Raw genomic sequence first — 20,160 nt, 5'->3', positions numbered from 1 at the left:
CGATGCCAGTCAGTAGGTTGCAGATGGCATCAAACTGTGGGCAGTATCCCATCAGGTGGTGAACCTTGTCCATCTCTCTCAGGACACTATGAAATGCAGGAACGTATGTGTGCTGTCACGTCTACTTTAGTGGATGTCAGTGGCGATACAGCCATTACAAAAGAGGATGGTGGAGAAAATGTGAACCTGTGCTTGTTGAGGAAAGCCTCGCCAAAGGTGACAGTCGTGTCTCCCGTCAGCATACGAAATGTTGAAGTCTTCCCTGCACCATTGACACCGAGCAGGCCAAAGCACTGGAAGATATGCATATTAAAGTATATGAATTAAGACTTTCAGGTTTTCACAAGGTTCTGCCCTTCAAAGTAATAAAGACCATTCATTTCTCACAACATAAAACGTGCATACTGTATCTCAAATGAAATATTTAAGATAATATGGCATATTCACCGACCAGATAGCACAATCACATCGAGTCCAATACAAGAGCTGAATAAAAACGGTGTTAGGTTATTCAGCTACATGAGAAAGTCAATAACTATAGACAACTCTCAATAGGATACAGTGCAGTTATACACGACAGCACACTAGTCACAAAAATACGTGGTTAAATGAATACCTTTGACATTGTCAATCAACACTGGGCATAATTATCTTCGCTCTTCTGTTAAAAGAGTTAATTTGCTTGGTCCTAATGTTGTGGCTGGTTGTAGTAAAATGCTTATCGCTCTCACCTCGCCACGAGGAATCCCCAAGCAGAGTTGATTGACTGCTGGCTTTGTATTAGCTTTGTAAATCTGAAAGATGCACACCAACAACAGGATTTAATGCACTGAATTTATGTGTGCAGTTAATGTTTGAGTCTTGTCCATTTTATTCTAAAAAAAAAAAAATAATTCTGAGACATGCAACTATTAAGATCATTAACAAAATATGCACTTTGGTCAGGTCAATCATGGTGAGGATGTCAGAATCAGCTTTGCCACTTTTGACCCGCTTTCTTTCCCTGGCCACGTCCTCATCCTCTGGGCCATGAGGAAGGCTCTCAGAGACAAACGACCCTGGCCTGAACACACAAAAGAACAACTGATAGTACATTTACAATTAAGGCACACACTGAGTTCAGTAGGAATTGAATAACATTTTTAAATTGAAAATCATTCAACACAGCAGAGGCAATTGTCTCTGAAAAGTGAGCATACCTGACACATGACAGACCAACACAGGAGTTTTGGATACGTCTGTAACCAATGGACTGCAGCATTAAGGTGAAAATAAAGAAGACAACGCCCTGTACTGCCATAGCGAAGAGGTTCTTCCCAACAAAGTCCCACTGTAAAGGGTCCAAGGTCTGCTTGGCGCCTGAAGGAACAACGGAATCATGAACGTTCTGGGACTACCGGTTCATGTAGCCTACTATGTAATGTATGTTCATGTTCACTGTACACAAACGTAATAATTCATCGCACAGCTTCTGCATTGTACTGCATTTGGTTTATTCAGGTGGACCTGATGAATGTACAGTAATTTACTGGCAAGTTTTAGACTATCGCCATACCTAGTCTCTGAAAGGTGTCAGCCATGGCTTGGTTCTTAGCCATATCCATGAGTCCTCGTCCTAAGCAGTAATGAGGGAAAATGAGTAACACCTTCTTCAGGATCCTGTTCAACTCTTGTAAATGCTGTAAATGCAAAAACATCCAGAAATTCAAACGCCAGCAAGATTTTAAAACTGTAAATGTAATTATGTGAAGCCCTAGACACAAGCACAGTTCCTAGCTGTATTGAAAACTGCCTGAAAATAAATATTCAAGACTGATGATTTTACCTCATCTACAAACAATTCCAAAACAAATGTTGCAATGCTGCCATTAATTCCAATGAAGAGGTTGACACAGGTCAAAACAATGTAGGCTGTGCTGGGAACGGTGAACACAAAGGATGCTGGGTACATCAAGGGGGTGATGGACCACCTGAAGTGATTGGTGAAATTAGCAATACAGGACATTCTATTGGTTAGCAGAGGACAAAACAGTCTGTGCTACATACAAAGTCCATACAAACGAAACCCATCTTTTTGTTTGTAATACAAGCTTTGTATTAGTAATAGTTGTAAACATAAAATAAGAATTCATCAGAGTCAAGATGAGGGCATGTGAAGTTCCCTCGCTCTAAAAATAAAATAAAAATCACTCTTTGATGACCAAATATAATTAACAATATTGTATATTATACATACTGGAAAATATATCAGTGCTGACGAGTCACACTAACGTGTGCTGAGCTATGATTAATTTAGGAGGATAAGAGGAAAAATGTGAGCACACTCCTAATGCCTAAACGTACCCGTACAAGAGGAGAAGCAGGATGAGAGCCGGCAAGTTGGTCTTTGAGACATATGCGTCCTGCTGGAAACCGATGAAAATGAGCACCACGATAAAGGCCGGGACTGCGTAGTTCAGCTGAAGCAATGGCAAAATATAAAACAAAAATAGGATTAACCCTCTTGGCTCGATAATAGCCATTTGTGTCCACCGCGTTTCATTTGAAAATACAAACATTTTAGCTGTGTTTGTAAATGTATCAATAATATATTGTTTATTTCCAATATATCCCCGTTATTTACTGGATATGTTTTTTATGTTTTCTACTGGCGGCACAGTGGACGACTGGTTAGAGCGTCTGCCTCACAGTTCTGAGGACCGGGGTTCAATCCCCGGCCCCGCCTGTGTGGAGTTTGTATGTTCTGCCTGTGCCTGCGTGGGTTTTCCCTGGGCACTCTCCACATCCCAAAAACGTGTGTGGTAGGTTAATTGACCTCTAAATTGCCCGCAGGTGTGAATGTGACTGCGAATGGTTGTTTGTTGTATGTGCCCTGCGATTGGCTGGCAACCAGTTCAGGGTGTACCCCGCCTCCTGCCCCATGATAGCTGGGATAGGCCACAGCACACGACCCTTGTGCGGCTCAGAGAATGGATGGATGGATGTTTTCTACTTTTTTAATCCAGGCTCAGGCCTTCCTGTGTGGAGTTTTCATTTCTCCCCATTCTTGCAAGGGTTTCCCAGGTACTCATCCCACATTACACAAAGATGCATGTTAGGTTCATAGATAATTTCTGGAAATAATGGGTTTCAGCCCTGGAACAATGAGTCCCTACATTTTATCATCACGGAATACACATACAGTAATCCTACATTTTTCACTGTTCTTGCTTCGCTGTCCCGCTATACAGTACTGCAGATTTGTGTTTGTATAGTAATTTTGTGTTATCCATTGCCCTCTCAATGGATTGTGTGTTTAGTTTTTGTATTTTAATTTTTTAGGACCATATATTTTTCCAAAAACTATCATGACAAACGAGTATCATTGGTATTTTTTATACCACTGATATAGTGATATTAGAGCATAATAATGCAAGTACATCTTATTGAACATTTGCATTGTAATGTAGAACAACAAATAAAATATATTACATAACAAATATACAGCGACTGAATTAAGTATTTATGGACGCCTCCGTGGTGAGGTGTTCTGGGCATGTCCCACCGGAAGGAGACCCCGGGGTCGAGACTGTCTCCTGGCTGGCCTGGGAACGCCTCGGGAATCCCCTAGTGGCTGGGGAGAGGGAAGTCTGGAAATCCCTGCTAAAGCTACTGCCCCCGCAACCCGACCTCGGATAAGCGGAAGAAAATGGATGGATGGATGGATGAATTAAGATACAGTGGGAACCATGAGGTCTAACCACCTCAATTGATGGTGTGCCCCAATACATTTGTCCATTTACTGTAGTCCTTTGTATGTACTGACCATGTCCCAGCAAAAGCTTGCCACCCAGTACAGAACTGGTTGGACGCCGCTGACAAACTGGAGGTGTTTGGCTTTACTGGCTCTTTCTTCAATCAGGAAAAGCACAAAGCTGGCTGGCACAAAGGACATTGCAAAGATCACACAGACAGAAACCAGAACATCCACTGTACTTGACATCCTAAAAACAAAAAGGACAAGAGAAAAAAGAAATACCAAATTATTGCAACAATTTATTCAGTCAATTTATTCTAATAAAGCACACATTCCTGCCAATTATCTACAGTACATACATTCACCATAAACAACACCAGTAGAATACTTACACAGCCATTTGGCTAAGCTGCTCCTTGGTGAGGTTCAGTGGGTGATTATAGGCAGTGATGCTTCCTTGTCCAAGTGGACCGGCTCTGAGCAAGCCATTGTTCAACACATTAACAAATGACACCATAGCGTGCCAGCCTTTGTTATTGAACCATAGCTGTATGCAGCAGAGACAAGAAAAATAGTTGACAATGACGAAGTCAGAAAATTCCCTTGGTTTTGTTTTTTTTGGTAATTCTTTTAAGACAAAATGAAATAAAGCTACCTTGACGTTGTTTTGTGTGTCAAGGCGTTTCAGAAAGCCAGGCAGTTTGTTTAAGAATTTATTCAATGCACCATTCTGTGAAGAATCAAAAATGTTACAAAGCACAAGTGTTGGAAAGATATACAGAAGGGGTAAATTTAAAAAAAACAAATACCTGTGGAACTGAGTAGTGTGTTCTGATCTTTCCGACTGAAACTTCGACATCCTTAAATGAATTCCGGACACCTCCCAGGGAGAAGCCCCCATACCTGCAACACAGTGACTTCAGTAACTCCCACATGGATGAAATAGGACACGCCTTGATAAATGAATTTTCCTCAAATTTACCTTAATTCATTCACCCACTTCTTGGTCTTCAGGCTGTAAGACAAGAGGTTTTTTTTGTCACATTCTGTCGGCCTAGATTCAGGGCTTCAGAGTTTAAATGCGCTATGTAATTTGAAAAAAAAAAAAAAATCATATTCCTAAAAAGAGCCAAATATAAAATATCGTTCACATTCTGTCGGCTTAGATTCAGGGCTTCAGTTTAAATGCGCTCTGTAATTTGAAAAAAAAAATCATATATTCCTTAAAAGAGCCAATATAAAATATCGTAACATAAGGTCTCTGATGATGTATTGAGACAATTTTCCACCTGAGAAAACACCATACTACTATTTGATCACTGTGGCAACAGTAGAAAATGAAAATGACATCTATGTATTATTTGATGTACCTTTTCTTCAGAATTTGTGAGTAGGTCTTCACCAGGTAATCTGACATGTTATAACTTGTCAAATTTTGCAGAATGACCCCATTATGCCTCATGACCTGAAATTTCAGTATGACGAAATCAGAAAACATTTTGACATCATACACTCAATGCGTTATCTGCTGCTTAAATAAAAATAAAATCACATGCCACTTCATCATTAAAAAAGGTGTGATGCGTTATTTTTTCTATGTATTTTTATTATCCTGCATTTATTGCTGCAGTGTTTATATTTTTTTAAACAATTTGCAATAGGCCTAACACCTGAATTTCCCCTCTGGGGCGCATTAAAGACATATCTCAGTATCTGTATAACTAAATACAAATAAAACACAGAGGATATTATGAATGTAAAAATGGTCCATAGGGGCTGAGAGCAGTATAGAGATCACATTAGAGCAGACTATTTTAACACAAAACATGTTCAGGCTGAAAAAGCAATTTTGTTCTATGAAATGAAATGAGCCATAGAATTCATGCAGTATTGAATTTAGTCAGTAAGCATCAGTTGTTACTGTTAACAAATGTTTGATCCATGTAAATCAGTAAGGATGCAACATCATGACATCACACTAACGTGTGGAGGTGGAAGTCCGCCGGCTCCCTCCGGACAGTCTGGGAGCATCCGTTGGACATCCTTTGTGCTGCACTGACAGTCAGGAGAAGGCCTCTCCTTGGTCCAGTTGCCTTTACTGACCATTTGCCAGGTAGAGTAGGGAACCTGAGGCCGTTTGAACAAACCTCCCTGTTTGCTGTCGCGCTGGTGGCTCCTGCAGTCACATGGGACAGTGGACAAGGTGGAGTCAGCAATTGTAGTCCACCAAAAACAAAACTTGCAAGGTTGAGTTTAAGTCTGTTTGAATCTTACGTAACACTGTTCTTGTTCTCTATACACTTGGTATCAAAACATGGCATGTCCAGCACAGCTTCCAGTAGCTTTTCCATGGCTGGATTTCCAGGAGCATCATTGCTGTAAATAATATATATAATATTTTATCTTGACACCACAGAGGGTGTCAAGATAAAATACTGGGTCATACAAGGGTCATGTGGCTCACCAATAAAAATTAAACACAGTACAACAAAGTTAACAGAGGATATTCAGCACTTTTATTTTTTTACACATTTATTTTTCCTTCTATTTCTGTCACAAAGAAGTTAGTTCTTTACATACCATATCGCAGTGAGTTCATTTGGTACTTGTCAAAACTTTTGACAACGCTATAGTAAAACACAACATACTGTCTAGAACTGTACGGTGGCCTGGAAGTGCAAAACAATGTAACAAATTGTGAAACACTTTTACATTTAAGAAAACAAACTAACAAAAGCCACACTTAACATTTCAGAAAACAAATTAACAAAAGCAGAAACACTTTTACATTTCAGAAAACACTTAACAGAAACAGAAACACTATTACAAAAGACGAAACAAATTACAAATCGGATAGAGAACGTCCAACATTATTAGGAATCCCGCGCTTTTTCCTGGAAGGACACGCCCTGCTCCCATATTACTGGCTCCAGGACACGCACCGCTGCACTATGTTTGGCTGTTGTATCCCTGTAGAACACACACTACTGCTTCCAGACGGTAACAGTAGTATGTGACTTATTTAAGTGTGCCGGCGTTAATGTACATAAATGCCATTAACCCTAAAGCCTGTCGAACACTGCGCAACGTGGTCGAGCCTGACTGGACCAAAACATCCCATAAAAATAGTTGCCGACGCACCCCGGCACATTGAGCGATTGATTAAATAGACGCCCTAAAAAGCGAGGCGTTTGATGGCTGTATATACAATATATTGTACTTAACTATGCCATACATTACTACTAAGACAAAACTCAACATTTCTTAAACCATAAAAAAAGATAAGATTAAGAGTTAAGGAAGAAGCAAGTTGTTGGAGAGGATGCTGGAAAGAATTAAAGGGAAAGTGTGGATATTTGCAAGGAAGCTGCCGGCTCCATTCATTTGAACGTACATTCTGGTCACAAACTTCGCTTTTTCAAGCACAGGCAAAATATACATTATGAATATAGGTTAGTATTTATGTAAAACAACATTTGATGCTTTACATACTATTTATATAGCATGAGCAGAGGACGCGGTGGCACGGCTCGCAAACCCGGAAATGTATTTTCACCTTGAGGGAAAGCTACTGTGCATTTTGATTGAATGTAAAATGGGACATTAAAACGGAGATTCTAATTTTGAATCGCGTTAAAACCTGTGGCCAACCGATCGGCCGCTCATGGAAACAGTTGCCAAACCATGCACACTGCGCCATAGTTCAGTTGGGTTCGGCGGCGGTGCTCGGTGTGGGCCAGCCTTAACCACCATAATCCTAACGTTAACACATCCTAAACTGCCTTGACCCCAACCCTCGTCCTAAACCTAATCATATTACACTTCTTTACGAGCCAATCATGTTGAAGCGGGGCAGGTCTTGCCGAGAAAGTGCGTGGAACTTCTCGAAGAATGCATGTTGGAATCTTATGCGTCAATCTGTGATATGGGACGTTCCCTTTCCGGTTTGTCTCAATTGTAATTTGTTTCGTCTAAAATCGTTTCTGCTTTTGTTAATGTGTTTTCTGAAATGTAAAAGTGTTTCGTTTTTTTGTAAATTTGTTTCCTGAAATTTAAGTGTTTCTGCTTTTGTAAATGTGTTTTCTGAAATGTTAAAGTGTTTCACAATTTGTTATAGTTTTGCACTTCCAGGCCACCGTAGCAACTTACTAACAACAAAGTACAGTAGTTACTCGTCCCCTCTGCTGACCAATAAAATACATTCAAGTTTTATGCATTTAAAGTAACCAAGCAAGTACAGAGCGAATTGAGTGACTAAGTTTACCTGAAGAAGGTGTACTGTTCTCCATACATGGAAGGATGGAGCTCCAGGGCTGGGTACTTCCCTAACTTTGGTATAATAAGACTGACCAACAGAGCGACCAGCACTAACACAGCAGGCAGCACAATCTGTAGCACACAAACACAGTACAGTGAGTGAACCCCCGTTTATCATGGTGGATTACGTTCCAGACCTTCAATAGGTGAAAATCTGCCACGTAGCAAGACCATATAATTGTATATTCACGCGCACGCACACACAGACGCAGAACGGCTGAAATATTTAACGCGTCACAATTTTTCTCACTAAATATATTTCCAAAGGTGCTATTGACATGACATTTTTACCTGATGTTGGGAACAACCCAAATTATCCATACATACCAAGAAAATAGAATAAATAAGCTCAGAAAGTTATGTGTAATAATGTGAAATGACACAGGGAAAAAGTATTGAACACGCCAACTGTTATTTATTTAACACATTCAGTGCCACTGACAGCTTTAGAAGTCAAATATCCATGTTAACTGGGAGGGCTGACACTGAGTTAATAATTTGTACACTTTGTACAAAAGCCTTTGTTTGCAATGACAGGTTCAAGACGCCTCATCACTCAATCTGTTACTCTCTTCACCTCCAAGACATTCTTAGCCAACTCTTCTTTTAAAATAACCCCGACTCCATTTCTCTTCCCATCTACACCAATGTATCAACCTTTCTCCTAATCATGTCAACCAACTCCCGAGATTTTCCTGTCATAGTGCCAACATTCAAAGTCTCCACATTCAGTTCTAGGCTCTGTGCTTTCCTCTTCTCTTTCTGCCGAAGAACCCGCTTTCCACCTCTTCGACCCACAGTAGCTGAATTTCCAACGGCGCCCTGCAGGTTGACGGCCATTGTTAACCCGGCCCACGACCGATCCGGTATGGAATTCTTTCGATGAACGCTCACATGTTTGGCAAAGTTTTGCCCTCTGCATTTATCCGGGCTTGGTCCCGGCCTACAGTTTGCACTGGCTTGTGCCCCCCTTAGGGCTGCATTTAACGTGGTTTTTTTCCCCCAGCAATGGGGTTTTGGCGTGGTGAGCGTGCATAAAGCCATGGCGGCCGAGTGCATTACTCACTGTTTCCCTTGTGACAACAGTACCTGCTAATTCCAGGTATTTTTGAAGATCTCCACAAGTCGTACTTGGCTCTCGGACACTTCTTTATTCTAGCACTCCTGTCACAAATCTTGCGAGGAGCACCCGATCAAGGCAAATTCTACTTACATATTATGGCCCCAACCATGCTCACTGGAACATTCAGCAGCTCAGATATGCGCCTGTATGCTCTTTCCCATCATGAGATGTGTCTAGACTCTCTAGGTCAATAAGACCTTTTTGTAGGCCATCAATTAGGACTGAATATGCTTTTGTACTGACAAGGGGCTGGATTTGCTGTTTGATTATTGATAAATCTTAGGTCATGTCTTGGCTTTCCATCCCTTTTTGCACCTCCCTTTCTTCATGTGTTCAATACTTTTTCCCTGTGTCATTTCAGATTATTATACACAATTTATCTGATCTTATTTGGTGTACTTTCTTTTATGTATCAATTAGTTGGGTTGTTCCCAACATTTGGTGAAAATTTCATGTGTGCGTGGGTGTGTGAATATTCTGATTCATCCAGATCATTTCATTGTTAGGGCACTGAATCGATCACAACTGGAGCGTTCTGCTTGTCTTAAGACGTTTTGCCTCTCATCCGAGGAGGCTTCATCAGTTCATGCAACAAGTATTAGTTAGGACGCACTAGCCCACTACTGTACATATTGTAGTGGGTACATGCATGTGCCTTTCAGAGGCGTGGCCTGGTGGGTCAGATGTGACATCAGCGAGTTTGCATGAGTATCTGGTTGAGAGCTGTGGCGGATAGTGAGTGTGCTCACTATGTTTTAGTGTTCTCCAAGCAATCAATGACAGTTGACTGTGGCGCTCCATTTCCACATGTGAGGTCATTGCAGTTAAGTGTTTTGTAAAATTCCATAAAAATATAATTGCTTAAAGAAGCACGATACAGCAGGTGAACACGTCATTTCTGAGTGAGACAGATCGGATCAATAAACGGGAAAGTATGCCTTATCCTTAATACTGACACACATTTCCTCTGCTATTTGCCCTTTGTTCACCTGAGCAAAGAGGCCTCGACGACTCCTGCGAGCATAGAGCCATCGTTTGATAAAGAGAGCTCTCAGCTGCTGCCTGGTCAGCCTCCATCCAGTCAGGGTCAAAGCACCTTGGCCAGCTCCGGTCAGTAGGTCCGTCTCTTGAGGTTCTGTGACAGCACATTGCAAATGCATACATCAGCACACAACAGCATTGACATTATCAATAGATTGAACTCCATCAAAGAGCAAAAAATTCTCCTGCAGCTTGTTAGGGCAAGGTAAGACATTATTTTTCTCAGTCCAAACACTTTTTGGATCAGAAATATTTGAAAAGTTTAAAGATAATTATCAATAGATTTGAACTCATCAAAGAGCAAAAAGTTCTCCTGCAGCTTGTTAGGGAGTTAAGACATTTTTCTCAGTCCAAACACTTTTTGGTTCAGAAATATTTGAGAAGTTTAAAGATGACCTCATGGACAGGGTAGGAATGTTGCGGCAATTGTCTTTGTACAACAAAGATAGCAATTCCACGGCAGCAACTCCAAGTTCAAACTGTGGAGCTGTGAAAAGGGAGTTTGAAATTCTTTATATTGTATTACAGTTCGGGATAGTGGGACACTGCAATTATTATGCCTTTCTCCACACACACAATGGGAAAGTCGAGGGCATCAAGACGCTTGCCAAGTGCAGTGAGAACAGGCCTTTAACTCAGGTTACCCTGCCTACAAAGCTTTGTCCTTCCTGGCAGCACTTTTACACTTTTACAAACACACACCTATCTTGGGCTCTTCTGCATGATGCCTGTGTTCGCTCTGCTCTTGCAGAGGATCATCACCCTGCAGCTTTGGTTCTGCATCAACTTCAGTTTCCTCTGCCACTCGTAGAAATATCTGGAAAAGATATTACTCTTTTTCACACTGTAGTAGTACTTGTTTTTGAAGGCTTGATAATTTTGTTCAAACCACATTTGGTTCAAAGGGTTTACACAAATAACTTATCCCCGCTCATCATTTAGTTAGTTCGAGCTCTCAGTGCCATGAGGCACACGTGTTTTTTGTAATCTGTAGGTTTCCACAGGAGCAGGTGATTGGTCCCACTGCCCAACCCCAGCACCTGGGATTCCTACATGGTCTCCCATCCAAGTACTAACCAGGACCGACACTTAGCTTCCAAGATCCGACGAGATCAAGCACTCTCGGCACCGCGTGGGGCGTTCATTATTTAGGCTAGGGGTTATAGCACCACCTGTTGCTCTGGCATGGACAGCCTGCAAATGTGTTTTCATGAGGGCAGTGATTTACTTACGTCCTCCAGTTTACTGTCAGACAAGCCGTAGCTGACAATTCCAATCTCACTCATATTCTGATCCAGTTCTGACAGGAAGACAGCCAGGCATCTGCTTTTGGCGGATTTCTGGGGTAGATTTATCACCGCCTCACACCCTGACTCCTCCACCAGACTGGCACCGGGAAAGTGGCGGTGTGCCAGGGACAGCAGTGGAGCCATGCCTACCAAAAAGGGGCCAATCAGCACGTCAAAAAATTAAATAAAAATAATAAAACTGTACCCTAAACAATCAACTGAAATCAACCATCTCTATCATAGAACACTCACATGAGCTATCCCTATTACCCAGACCTGTGTCTCCATTGCATGGTCTGGGTATGTCGCCACTCCTCAATAAATCGTTGTCCTGAAACACATTACACTTGCACTGATTCGTTTTCACATATTATTTCTCTTGATTTTCACTTATTATTTCTGATATCTTGTGACTTTCAGTGTTAAACAAAACTCAACATTAATGACTTTGTAAAGGCATAATTAAATACCCTGTAAAGTGAAATCATGTATGTTTCTAAACACATACACATTTGAAAATCATTGCTAAAAAGATGTGGAAAGTTTGAGAACTCTGTAGGACTCAATTATGTTAGCATTGTTTTTCATCATTTCTGTCCAGCATGATCACCCCTCCCCCACTAGATACTGTAAGAACTGTGCATTTGCAGTGGCTACATCCCGAAAAATGCATCTTCCCTGGATGCCACCGCTTACAGAAGAGCTAGAGTCATCAATGCCCATGTGTTATGTATTTTGTATTATTCAGACCACCGTATGTTGAAACGTAAAGCATTGTTGGTACAGTATATAACTGTTCTGAAGCTTGTGCTCAAATGTAATGTAGTGTGAACCACAGACTAACGTGTGCTGAAGTGTTTAATAAACAGTTAACTATCCTTGTTGTGTCTGTTATGTGGACCTACACACCGACACACCACCAATTGAGGAGCTGACAAATTGGACGTGCCCGCCGCCCATCTACGGTGTCCGGAAGCCAGTCAGCTCATGAGCTAGCTGGTTGCTCGTGACTCGGTGGGATACATTCCAGCCACTGGAGGCTTTGAGTGGATATATTTATTTTCTCAAACATATGGGGAAGTGGAGCCGTAAGAAAAATGCTAGATGTACGAACCCATTTGACAGTTGAGTGGAGCATGGTTTCAGCGCATTCAGCGGACAAGGCTGCAGCGTCTGAGATGGCTTTTTTTTTTTTTCATGATTTTAAAGCATCATAAAAAACGTGCCATTTTTTTAATTCATTCAAACTTGGCAGGCTTGTCAAAAACACTTTTACATCGTGTGTCACATTTATAAGAGATTTTTATTTTCTTTGTCACCGATTCTGTTCATAACTTTTATGGACAGAATTTCAAGTCACAGCCGAGGCGTAGAGGGGGACCGCTTTGGTGGCCTCAGTATTGCATCTCTGCTTTTTGCAGATGATGTGGTTCTGTTGGCTTCATCAGGCCGTAATCTCCAACTGTCACTGGAGCAGTTCGCAGCAGTGTGTGAAGCGGCTGGAATGAGAATCAGCACCTCCAAATCTGAGACCATGGTCCTCAGTCGGAAAAGGGTAGCGTGCCCTGTCCAGGTCGTGGATGAGATCCTGCCCCAAGTGGAGGAGTTCAAGTATCTTGGGGTCTTGTTCACGAGTGAGGGAAGAATGGAACGGCAGATTGACAGGCGGCTCGGTGCAGTGTCTGCAGTGATGCTGACTTTGTATCGGTCCGTTGTGGTGAAGAAGGAGCTAAGACGAAAGGCGAAGCTCTCGATTTACCGGTCAATCTACGTTCCTACCCTCACCTATGGTCACGAGCTGTGGGTCGTGACCGAAAGAACAAGATCCCAGATACAAGCGGCCGAAATGAGTTTTCCTCCTCAGGGTGTCCGGGCTCTCCCTTAGAGATAGAGTGAGAAGCTCGGTCATTCGGGAGGATCTCAAGTAGAGCCGCTGCTCCTCCACATCAGGAGGAGCCAAATGAGGTGGCTAGGGCATCTGATTCGGATGCCTGCCGGACGCCTCCCTGGTGAGGTGTTCCGGACACGTCCCATTGGGAGGAGACCCCGGGGACGACCCAGGAAACGCTGGAGAGACGTCTTTCGGCTGGCCTGGGAACGCCTCTGGATCCCCCCGGAAAAGCTGGATGAGGTGGCTGGGGAGAGGGAAGTCTGGGCGTCCCTGCTAAGGCTACTGCCCCCGCGACCGGACCTCGGATAAGCGGTAGAAAATGGATTCCGTTTCATCTTTGTACTGACACTTACTAAAATGAAAAAATTAATGAAAAAAAATTTGGTGGTAGAAAGCAGCTTATTGTTGCTGATACGAGTTACTGTTCGTACCTTTTTGACCACAGTCAGGGAGTAGCCAGATCCCAGTTTAGATTTAAGAAAGAGTGGTGACCCGCAGCAGCACAGCCTTCCTTGGGAGATGATGGCAATACGATCACCAAGTAGCTCTGCCTCGTCCATGTAGTGAGTGGAGAGGATGATGGTTCGGTCTGACAAAAAAAAAAAAAGAAAATGTGTTATTATGGTTGCCACTGGAACTAAAGACATCTCAAGCCTGTTCTCTTCCCCTAAAAATTCAACATTTAATTGTTGGGACCTATGTTATTTTCCATCCTACAGTGTCACTTTATTAAGCAAAAGTATACTAGGATGCACCTCAAACTGACAAATTCAGTTCACCTTTGCGGTATTTCAGCAACATGTCCCAAATGCCCCGACGGGAATACGGGTCCACCCCTGCTGTAGGTTCATCCAAAACCACCACCTTAGAGCCTCCGACAAATGCAATTGCCACTGACAGCTTCCTCTTCATGCCACCTGGTGATATTAAAGGGGGACAGTCAGAATAATTTTTGAAGTTATCAACTGTATGAGCAAAATTGTAATGTTTGTGAACAAACCTCCCGATCATAAGTATTTTTTGTGAAAAATGAACTTAAAATGCACTGTTCCAAATTATTACCCACAACAGTTTTAAAGAACTGAACATGATAAATGTTGAATTGGCAGCATTAGCGGGTCATTTACTGAAATCAAAAGCCATTCAATCAAAAACATCTTCACAGCTAAAGTTTTAACATAGGACCCCTTATTTGATAGCAGCCTCACAATTCTTACATCAATTCAACTTAATTTTATTTTTTTTAATGTCAGAATATTCTCCCATAGCTGCTGTTTGGATGTGCACTGCCTCCCACCCTCCCGCATAGATCTTTGGCTTGGGGATGCGCCAAAGATCAACAGATTTGAGGTCAGAGAAGGATAGGGGCCATACCATGAGTTTCTCTCCTTTTATGCACATTGCAGCCAATGACGCATATGTATTCCTCGAAGCATGAGATTGCATTAATGTCATGCATGAAGATGATTGTAATAGACAGCGTTTTTTCTTTTTGTACGATGACGCAATGTGATCAGTAAGAAACTCTGCATACTTAATAATTTACACACCTTCAGGGACCCTAAAAGGGTTGACCCTAAAGGGTAGACCAGCTCTCTCCATGAATCTAGCCCAAAACATGAATTTGCCACTTCCTTGCCGATGTCCCAGCCTCGTTGGTACATGGTGGCCATCCACCAACTATCCACTACTCCATCCGTCTGGACCATGCAGGATTAAAAGGCACTCATCAGCAGTGGTGTACCTGAATAAGTTCAATGAACGAAAGTTCATAAACTAGTTCATATTTTGGGTGAACGTGGACTGAGCTGAGTTAGTTAATTTATGCCTGATGAACATTATTGAGACAATTAATTATATTCAAGAGTGCCAGGTTTTGTTGGGGACTTCCAGGACAAAACCCGTCTGAACACACTATACATGAGCCTTCATATGAGCAAATGTGTTCTTTTGTAATACAGTACAGAATTGTAAAAATGGATTACTAGGAAAATTATTGTTTTTGTTGAACCCATAATATAGAATTAGTTTTTTAAATTAAAGAATAGATAAGACAAAATATTGTGTTTATAGTCAGCCAGATCTGCGAGGAATGCAAAGTTACCAATGTCCTTTCACCATCGTTCCTGTCACTGTGCTCCATGTTTGTGTTTGCACATTGAGGACATTAAGTCCTGTTTTTGTTTTGATTCCTCATTTAAAAAAATACCTTTCAAGGAACAAGTTTTTCCTCATGTTTTTGAGGTTGTAGGGTGAAAGTTGCAGCTGGCTACAACAGTGAACTGAACTTTTAACTAGTGCATGAATGAATGCTCATCAGCAAAGCAATCTCATGTTGAAAGGAATACCTCTGCTTTATTGGCTGCTATGGGCATAGCAAGGAGAGAAATTCATGGTGTGGCCCCAATCCCCAGCCCCGTTAGTCGTGGATATTTAGTTATTTATTTACAGATCATTTTAATCATGTACTACTGTCAGGTCATACTGACAAGTATATGTATATATATTTACCATGCTGTAAACATATGAGCTTACCAGAGAGGGATTTAGTTTGTTCATGACGTTTATGAAGCAGTCCAACATCTTCAAGCCAAGAGTCTAGCTCGGCCTTCACTTCTTCCTCAGACATACCCTTCAGACGGCCATAAAACCATATATGCTCCTCCACTGTTAGACTGCAGCAGAGAGACAGAGACAATATGACAATTAGTGATTAATCAAGCGTTTTATTCCTGACGTAGCACATTCCCAAAAGGTTAGGGAGACAGCTTTCATGTGTGATTTGAGGATGAACCTAAAATGCAATATAACCTTTACAGGTGAACTTAATTTGATCTCTAAACTTTCGAATATGCGTGTTCAACGTCTCAGTACTTTTTGAACAATTTACTGTATTCTAATAAGCTGCTGAATGGCAAAACAGGTGTTTGATCCATGAATTGACATACTTTTTCCAGTTCAATTAAAATTGGTATTAAAAACATTTGGACATCACAAGAGCAAGACAATGCCTAACAATTGACAGTACCTCACTCCATTCTAAAGCTTTAACAGCATGTTCTCAGAGTGAAGTGGCCACATTGCTACAGTGATAGACTAGCGTAATCACAGAAAGGCATACAAGTGCTCCTTGTTAGAGGACAAAAACCTTAGCAAAAAGTCCTAAAACAATGAAGTTGGACATGTGCATTCTAGTTTAGAGAAGGTCGAATTAAGCTGACCTGTAAAGATTATAGTGCGACTTTAGGTTCATCCTGAAATTTCACCATGAAGACCATTAACCTTGTTTTTCTGAGCAGTCATCTACCAGTCATGGTACTTAGTATGAAACCATGTCAAAACCTTTGACTTGATGGTGTATACAACAACAATGAAGCACACACACTCCGGACCACTTAAGGTTACAAAATTCAAACTTCCGCCTTTACACTTTACAAAGACACTCATGTTTAGATTTCAATGGCGATGTCAGGAGAGGTGCTAATACAACAAGATTTATCATTATGCTTGCAGAGATTTTGGCTCACATGGAAATAACTTTTGTATTGGCTCTTAGGCTACCTTAGGTACGAGGCCCACAATTGTGACGTTTGTTGCTTTTTGATTACATAAACTGTAGGTCGGATGAGCGCGACGGCAACGTCCATACTGCACTCGCATCATTGACATGACAAAAAAATCAGGGCAAAAAAAATTTGAATTGACCTAAAGCGTTACCAGACTTCGGTAATGAACGTGCATCTTATTTCAGTGTCACTGAGTATAGAATAAGCAAGACAATCCTTACATATCAAACAGGACATTGTATTGTGGGCAAACTCCTAGTGTCCTTCGGATGGTGTCAACGTCTTGGCGGATGTCCATCCCATTGATGTAAACAGTCCCCGAGGTGGGCGGGAACAGACCAGTCAGTACAGATCTGACACACACATTTTTGTGATTAGCACAGATGCTGTATGAATTGAAATCAGTGACATGATCTTAATTGTGTATAGCAAATCAAATACAAACAAGTATTTTGAAACAAGGGGTGCACGTGTTTATACACATGGCTTCAGCTATAAATCAGAGAAATACGACAGAAACCTTCCAAAACTAAATCTGCTCATACATGGTAGTAGTTTTCCCTGCACCATTGTGACCCAGAAATGAAGTAATCTGCCCCTCATAGAACTTCAGGTTGAGGTGGTTGACAGCCATCTTGGCTCCTTTCTTGTAGATTTTCACCAGGTTACTGATGCTGACACCAAGGACCAGGTTAGTTGGGTCTGCTTCAATGCGATCTACATACAGTACATACACATAATTGCTATGAACAGCCCATGAACTGCACATCTGAACAAACTATGCTAATGTTAAAATGACAATATTCTAAACACAGTATGCAATGACTTTTGTCCTTAAGGTGTAGCTGTCTGCCAGTGAAATTAATGAATACAAGTTATATAAACGGTATAACAAAATAAGTGAAGGAAATTAAAAAAAAACAAATGTGTGGCAGTTTTTAGTCTCACCTTTATCCTGCTCGGCAGGGGCAGAGGGGATTTGCATGCAATCCTCCAGCGGAATTCCCCTCCAATAGTTGATATGAAAGAGGAAGTACCACGGCCGGGGCACGCCATATTCACCTGAAACACACAATCATCCGCTCTTGTATGAATTATTGTTTAAATTCCAGAGTCAAAGCATTTTTGTCATAGTATAATGCTGGTTGAAAAGAGCTAAACAGCATACAAACAATTCATGCCTCAAAATTTGGATTGTGCTGTGTATAGTGAAATGACACATTTTATGACAACAATATAGAGCAGCCTACTTCCCTACCTCGGAGGTACTGTATACTCAGCTGTCTAACTATGTCTACACTGTTAAGACATTTCATAGGGTTGTTACAGTAAGTCTTGTCGGTAAGTTAAACTTGAACTACAGCAACTTACCGACAACAGTGTCGAATCAATGTTTCTATTTATTGCGGTGCTGATGAGTTACACAAGGTAAGCAGGAGCTCTATTGGCTTGCAGAAGAAGTAGGCCAGGTAACTCTCACCTTAGCTTCACTTAGCATTGAGCAGAACTACCGGGATGTCACTATTGCACACACAACCCAGTCAGGGTTTCATGAAAAAAAAAAAGTGCAACATACATTAAATCTGGAGTTGAGTAAGAAACTCATTCAACGAACTACGGGTAACAAACACACATGATCAATGTTATGTTAATTCTTATCGTTCATTAACATCAAGTATTAACGTCTTAATTACGGCAAGTTCATTTTATGGCTTAATGCATGCTGGGAGCACACGGCTTCACAGTTCTGCTCCATGCAAAATACAGTAACTCTCTGTGTGACGTCAACCAAAATCCCATGATGTAGCGGAAACTGTAGTTAATTACTAGCAATCACCTTGGAAGTGTTTTACTCTACAGCAGGGGCATCAAACTCATTTTTGTGACGGGCCACATCATAGCTGTGACTTCCCTCTGAGGGCCTCTACAACTGTGTGAACCCATATAAATAACTTATAACCTCATATAATTACACACAGTATACACAACAAATTGATGAATAACCAGTTTTGAAAAAAGAAGCCTATAAAAACATGTTTTTCAACTATTACATTTCTAAGCAAAGGCGGATTTCTAAGCAAAGGCAGATTGGTAGCAAAAATGCTTGCAATATCCCAACGTTTATTACACTACGACACAATTAGAAATTTGGATTTGCTTTCGCAGGCCACATAAAATGATGTAGCATGCCGGATCTGGCCCCTGGGCCACCAGTTTGACACGTGCGCTGTAAGGTATGTAGTAAATAACTATAATTTACAGGAATGTCCCAACAGCGTCTTAAAGGTTGCTAACAGACAAAATTTAGTCAGAACATCAAAAATTATATGGAAGGAAAATATAATGAAATCCAAACCTGGGTTTACATGTAGACCAAATATAAATGCTCCATAAAAACACCAATAATAAACCAAAATCCAAAAGAATGGTGTTCTACTCCACTTACAAGTTTTATAACCATTAATCGCCTCCTATGCTGCAAGTTGCATTTTGCAAAGAGACATGTACAGAAAATAAAGGAAAATGCAATCATACCAGGGAAAACAGCTTCGATGTACCAGGCTGCTATAGCATATATGAAGGCATCCATATAAAGCATCGCTATAGATGTAGCAAAGTTGTAGGAGTCTCCCTCCACTGGACTGGACTGCAAATTGTTCCACTGGATCCCAACACCTTGCTCCTCGTATTGAGAGAAATACTCAGAGCCAAACCCAAAGGCCACAGGAGACAGAAAGCTCTGGGAAAAATCAAAACACTTTTTCAGTACTAAAAGATGTATATTTAGCAAATATGCCACATTGCGTTGAGAAAGAAGACATTCACATTAATTTCACTTACAGCGAAAACTTTAAGAGTGGTGGTGACGCGGTCTCGCCATGCCACAAACAGTACGTATGGAAGGTAGAGGCTAAAGTATATGAGCCCCCCACATGCAGCAGCCATGTTGGCTTTGGAGAAGAAAGTACTGATGAGGAAACACTGCGTGATGGTGGCAGTGGCAAATGCCGTCAGGAAAAAAAATAAGACAATCCCATTGCTGTATGGCAGGATGTCACCCCACTAGAGAGAAGGAAATGGAAATGTATTATTATCATCATCATCATCATCATTTTATTATTATTAAAGCACTAGATTTGCATGGGCAAAAGTATTGTGATAACTGGCCATTAATTACACTGAACACAAGGATTACA

The 20,160-nt window shown here is 41.3% G+C and overlaps 1 protein-coding gene across 4 annotated transcripts in view; it reads right to left on the bottom strand.

The window, feature by feature from the left end:
* Nucleotides 1-20,160, bottom strand: part of abca7 (ATP-binding cassette, sub-family A (ABC1), member 7) — a 41,019-nt gene that overhangs the window by 8,466 nt on the left and 12,393 nt on the right. For all 4 annotated transcript variants that reach the window (XM_061780648.1, XM_061780649.1, XM_061780646.1 and 1 more), the window contains exons 16-44: nucleotides 19,805-20,026; nucleotides 19,499-19,703; nucleotides 17,912-18,025; nucleotides 17,509-17,680; nucleotides 17,185-17,316; nucleotides 15,933-16,072; nucleotides 14,177-14,314; nucleotides 13,829-13,986; nucleotides 11,759-11,837; nucleotides 11,450-11,652; nucleotides 10,920-11,034; nucleotides 10,166-10,311; nucleotides 8,001-8,125; nucleotides 6,011-6,112; nucleotides 5,720-5,912; nucleotides 5,107-5,201; nucleotides 4,719-4,751; nucleotides 4,546-4,639; nucleotides 4,392-4,466; nucleotides 4,129-4,283; nucleotides 3,806-3,983; nucleotides 2,344-2,459; nucleotides 1,826-1,970; nucleotides 1,556-1,679; nucleotides 1,200-1,359; nucleotides 937-1,063; nucleotides 732-794; nucleotides 187-293; nucleotides 1-86 (exon numbers count right to left, since the gene is read on the bottom strand). The exon at nucleotides 1-86 is cut by the window's left edge and continues 56 nt beyond it. In XM_061780648.1, coding sequence (XP_061636632.1) covers nucleotides 1-86; nucleotides 187-293; nucleotides 732-794; nucleotides 937-1,063; nucleotides 1,200-1,359; nucleotides 1,556-1,679; nucleotides 1,826-1,970; nucleotides 2,344-2,459; nucleotides 3,806-3,983; nucleotides 4,129-4,283; nucleotides 4,392-4,466; nucleotides 4,546-4,639; nucleotides 4,719-4,751; nucleotides 5,107-5,201; nucleotides 5,720-5,912; nucleotides 6,011-6,112; nucleotides 8,001-8,125; nucleotides 10,166-10,311; nucleotides 10,920-11,034; nucleotides 11,450-11,652; nucleotides 11,759-11,837; nucleotides 13,829-13,986; nucleotides 14,177-14,314; nucleotides 15,933-16,072; nucleotides 17,185-17,316; nucleotides 17,509-17,680; nucleotides 17,912-18,025; nucleotides 19,499-19,703; nucleotides 19,805-20,026 — 3,802 coding nt within the window. The remainder of the gene's footprint in view (nucleotides 87-186; nucleotides 294-731; nucleotides 795-936; nucleotides 1,064-1,199; nucleotides 1,360-1,555; nucleotides 1,680-1,825; nucleotides 1,971-2,343; nucleotides 2,460-3,805; nucleotides 3,984-4,128; nucleotides 4,284-4,391; nucleotides 4,467-4,545; nucleotides 4,640-4,718; nucleotides 4,752-5,106; nucleotides 5,202-5,719; nucleotides 5,913-6,010; nucleotides 6,113-8,000; nucleotides 8,126-10,165; nucleotides 10,312-10,919; nucleotides 11,035-11,449; nucleotides 11,653-11,758; nucleotides 11,838-13,828; nucleotides 13,987-14,176; nucleotides 14,315-15,932; nucleotides 16,073-17,184; nucleotides 17,317-17,508; nucleotides 17,681-17,911; nucleotides 18,026-19,498; nucleotides 19,704-19,804; nucleotides 20,027-20,160) is intronic.

Source organism: Phyllopteryx taeniolatus, chromosome 7, assembly GCF_024500385.1.
Source record: "Phyllopteryx taeniolatus isolate TA_2022b chromosome 7, UOR_Ptae_1.2, whole genome shotgun sequence".
NCBI classification, from domain to species: Eukaryota; Metazoa; Chordata; class Actinopteri; order Syngnathiformes; family Syngnathidae; genus Phyllopteryx; species Phyllopteryx taeniolatus.
The sequence above is the reverse complement of the archived record's forward strand: the minus strand, read 5'-3'. Positions and strand labels throughout refer to the sequence as shown.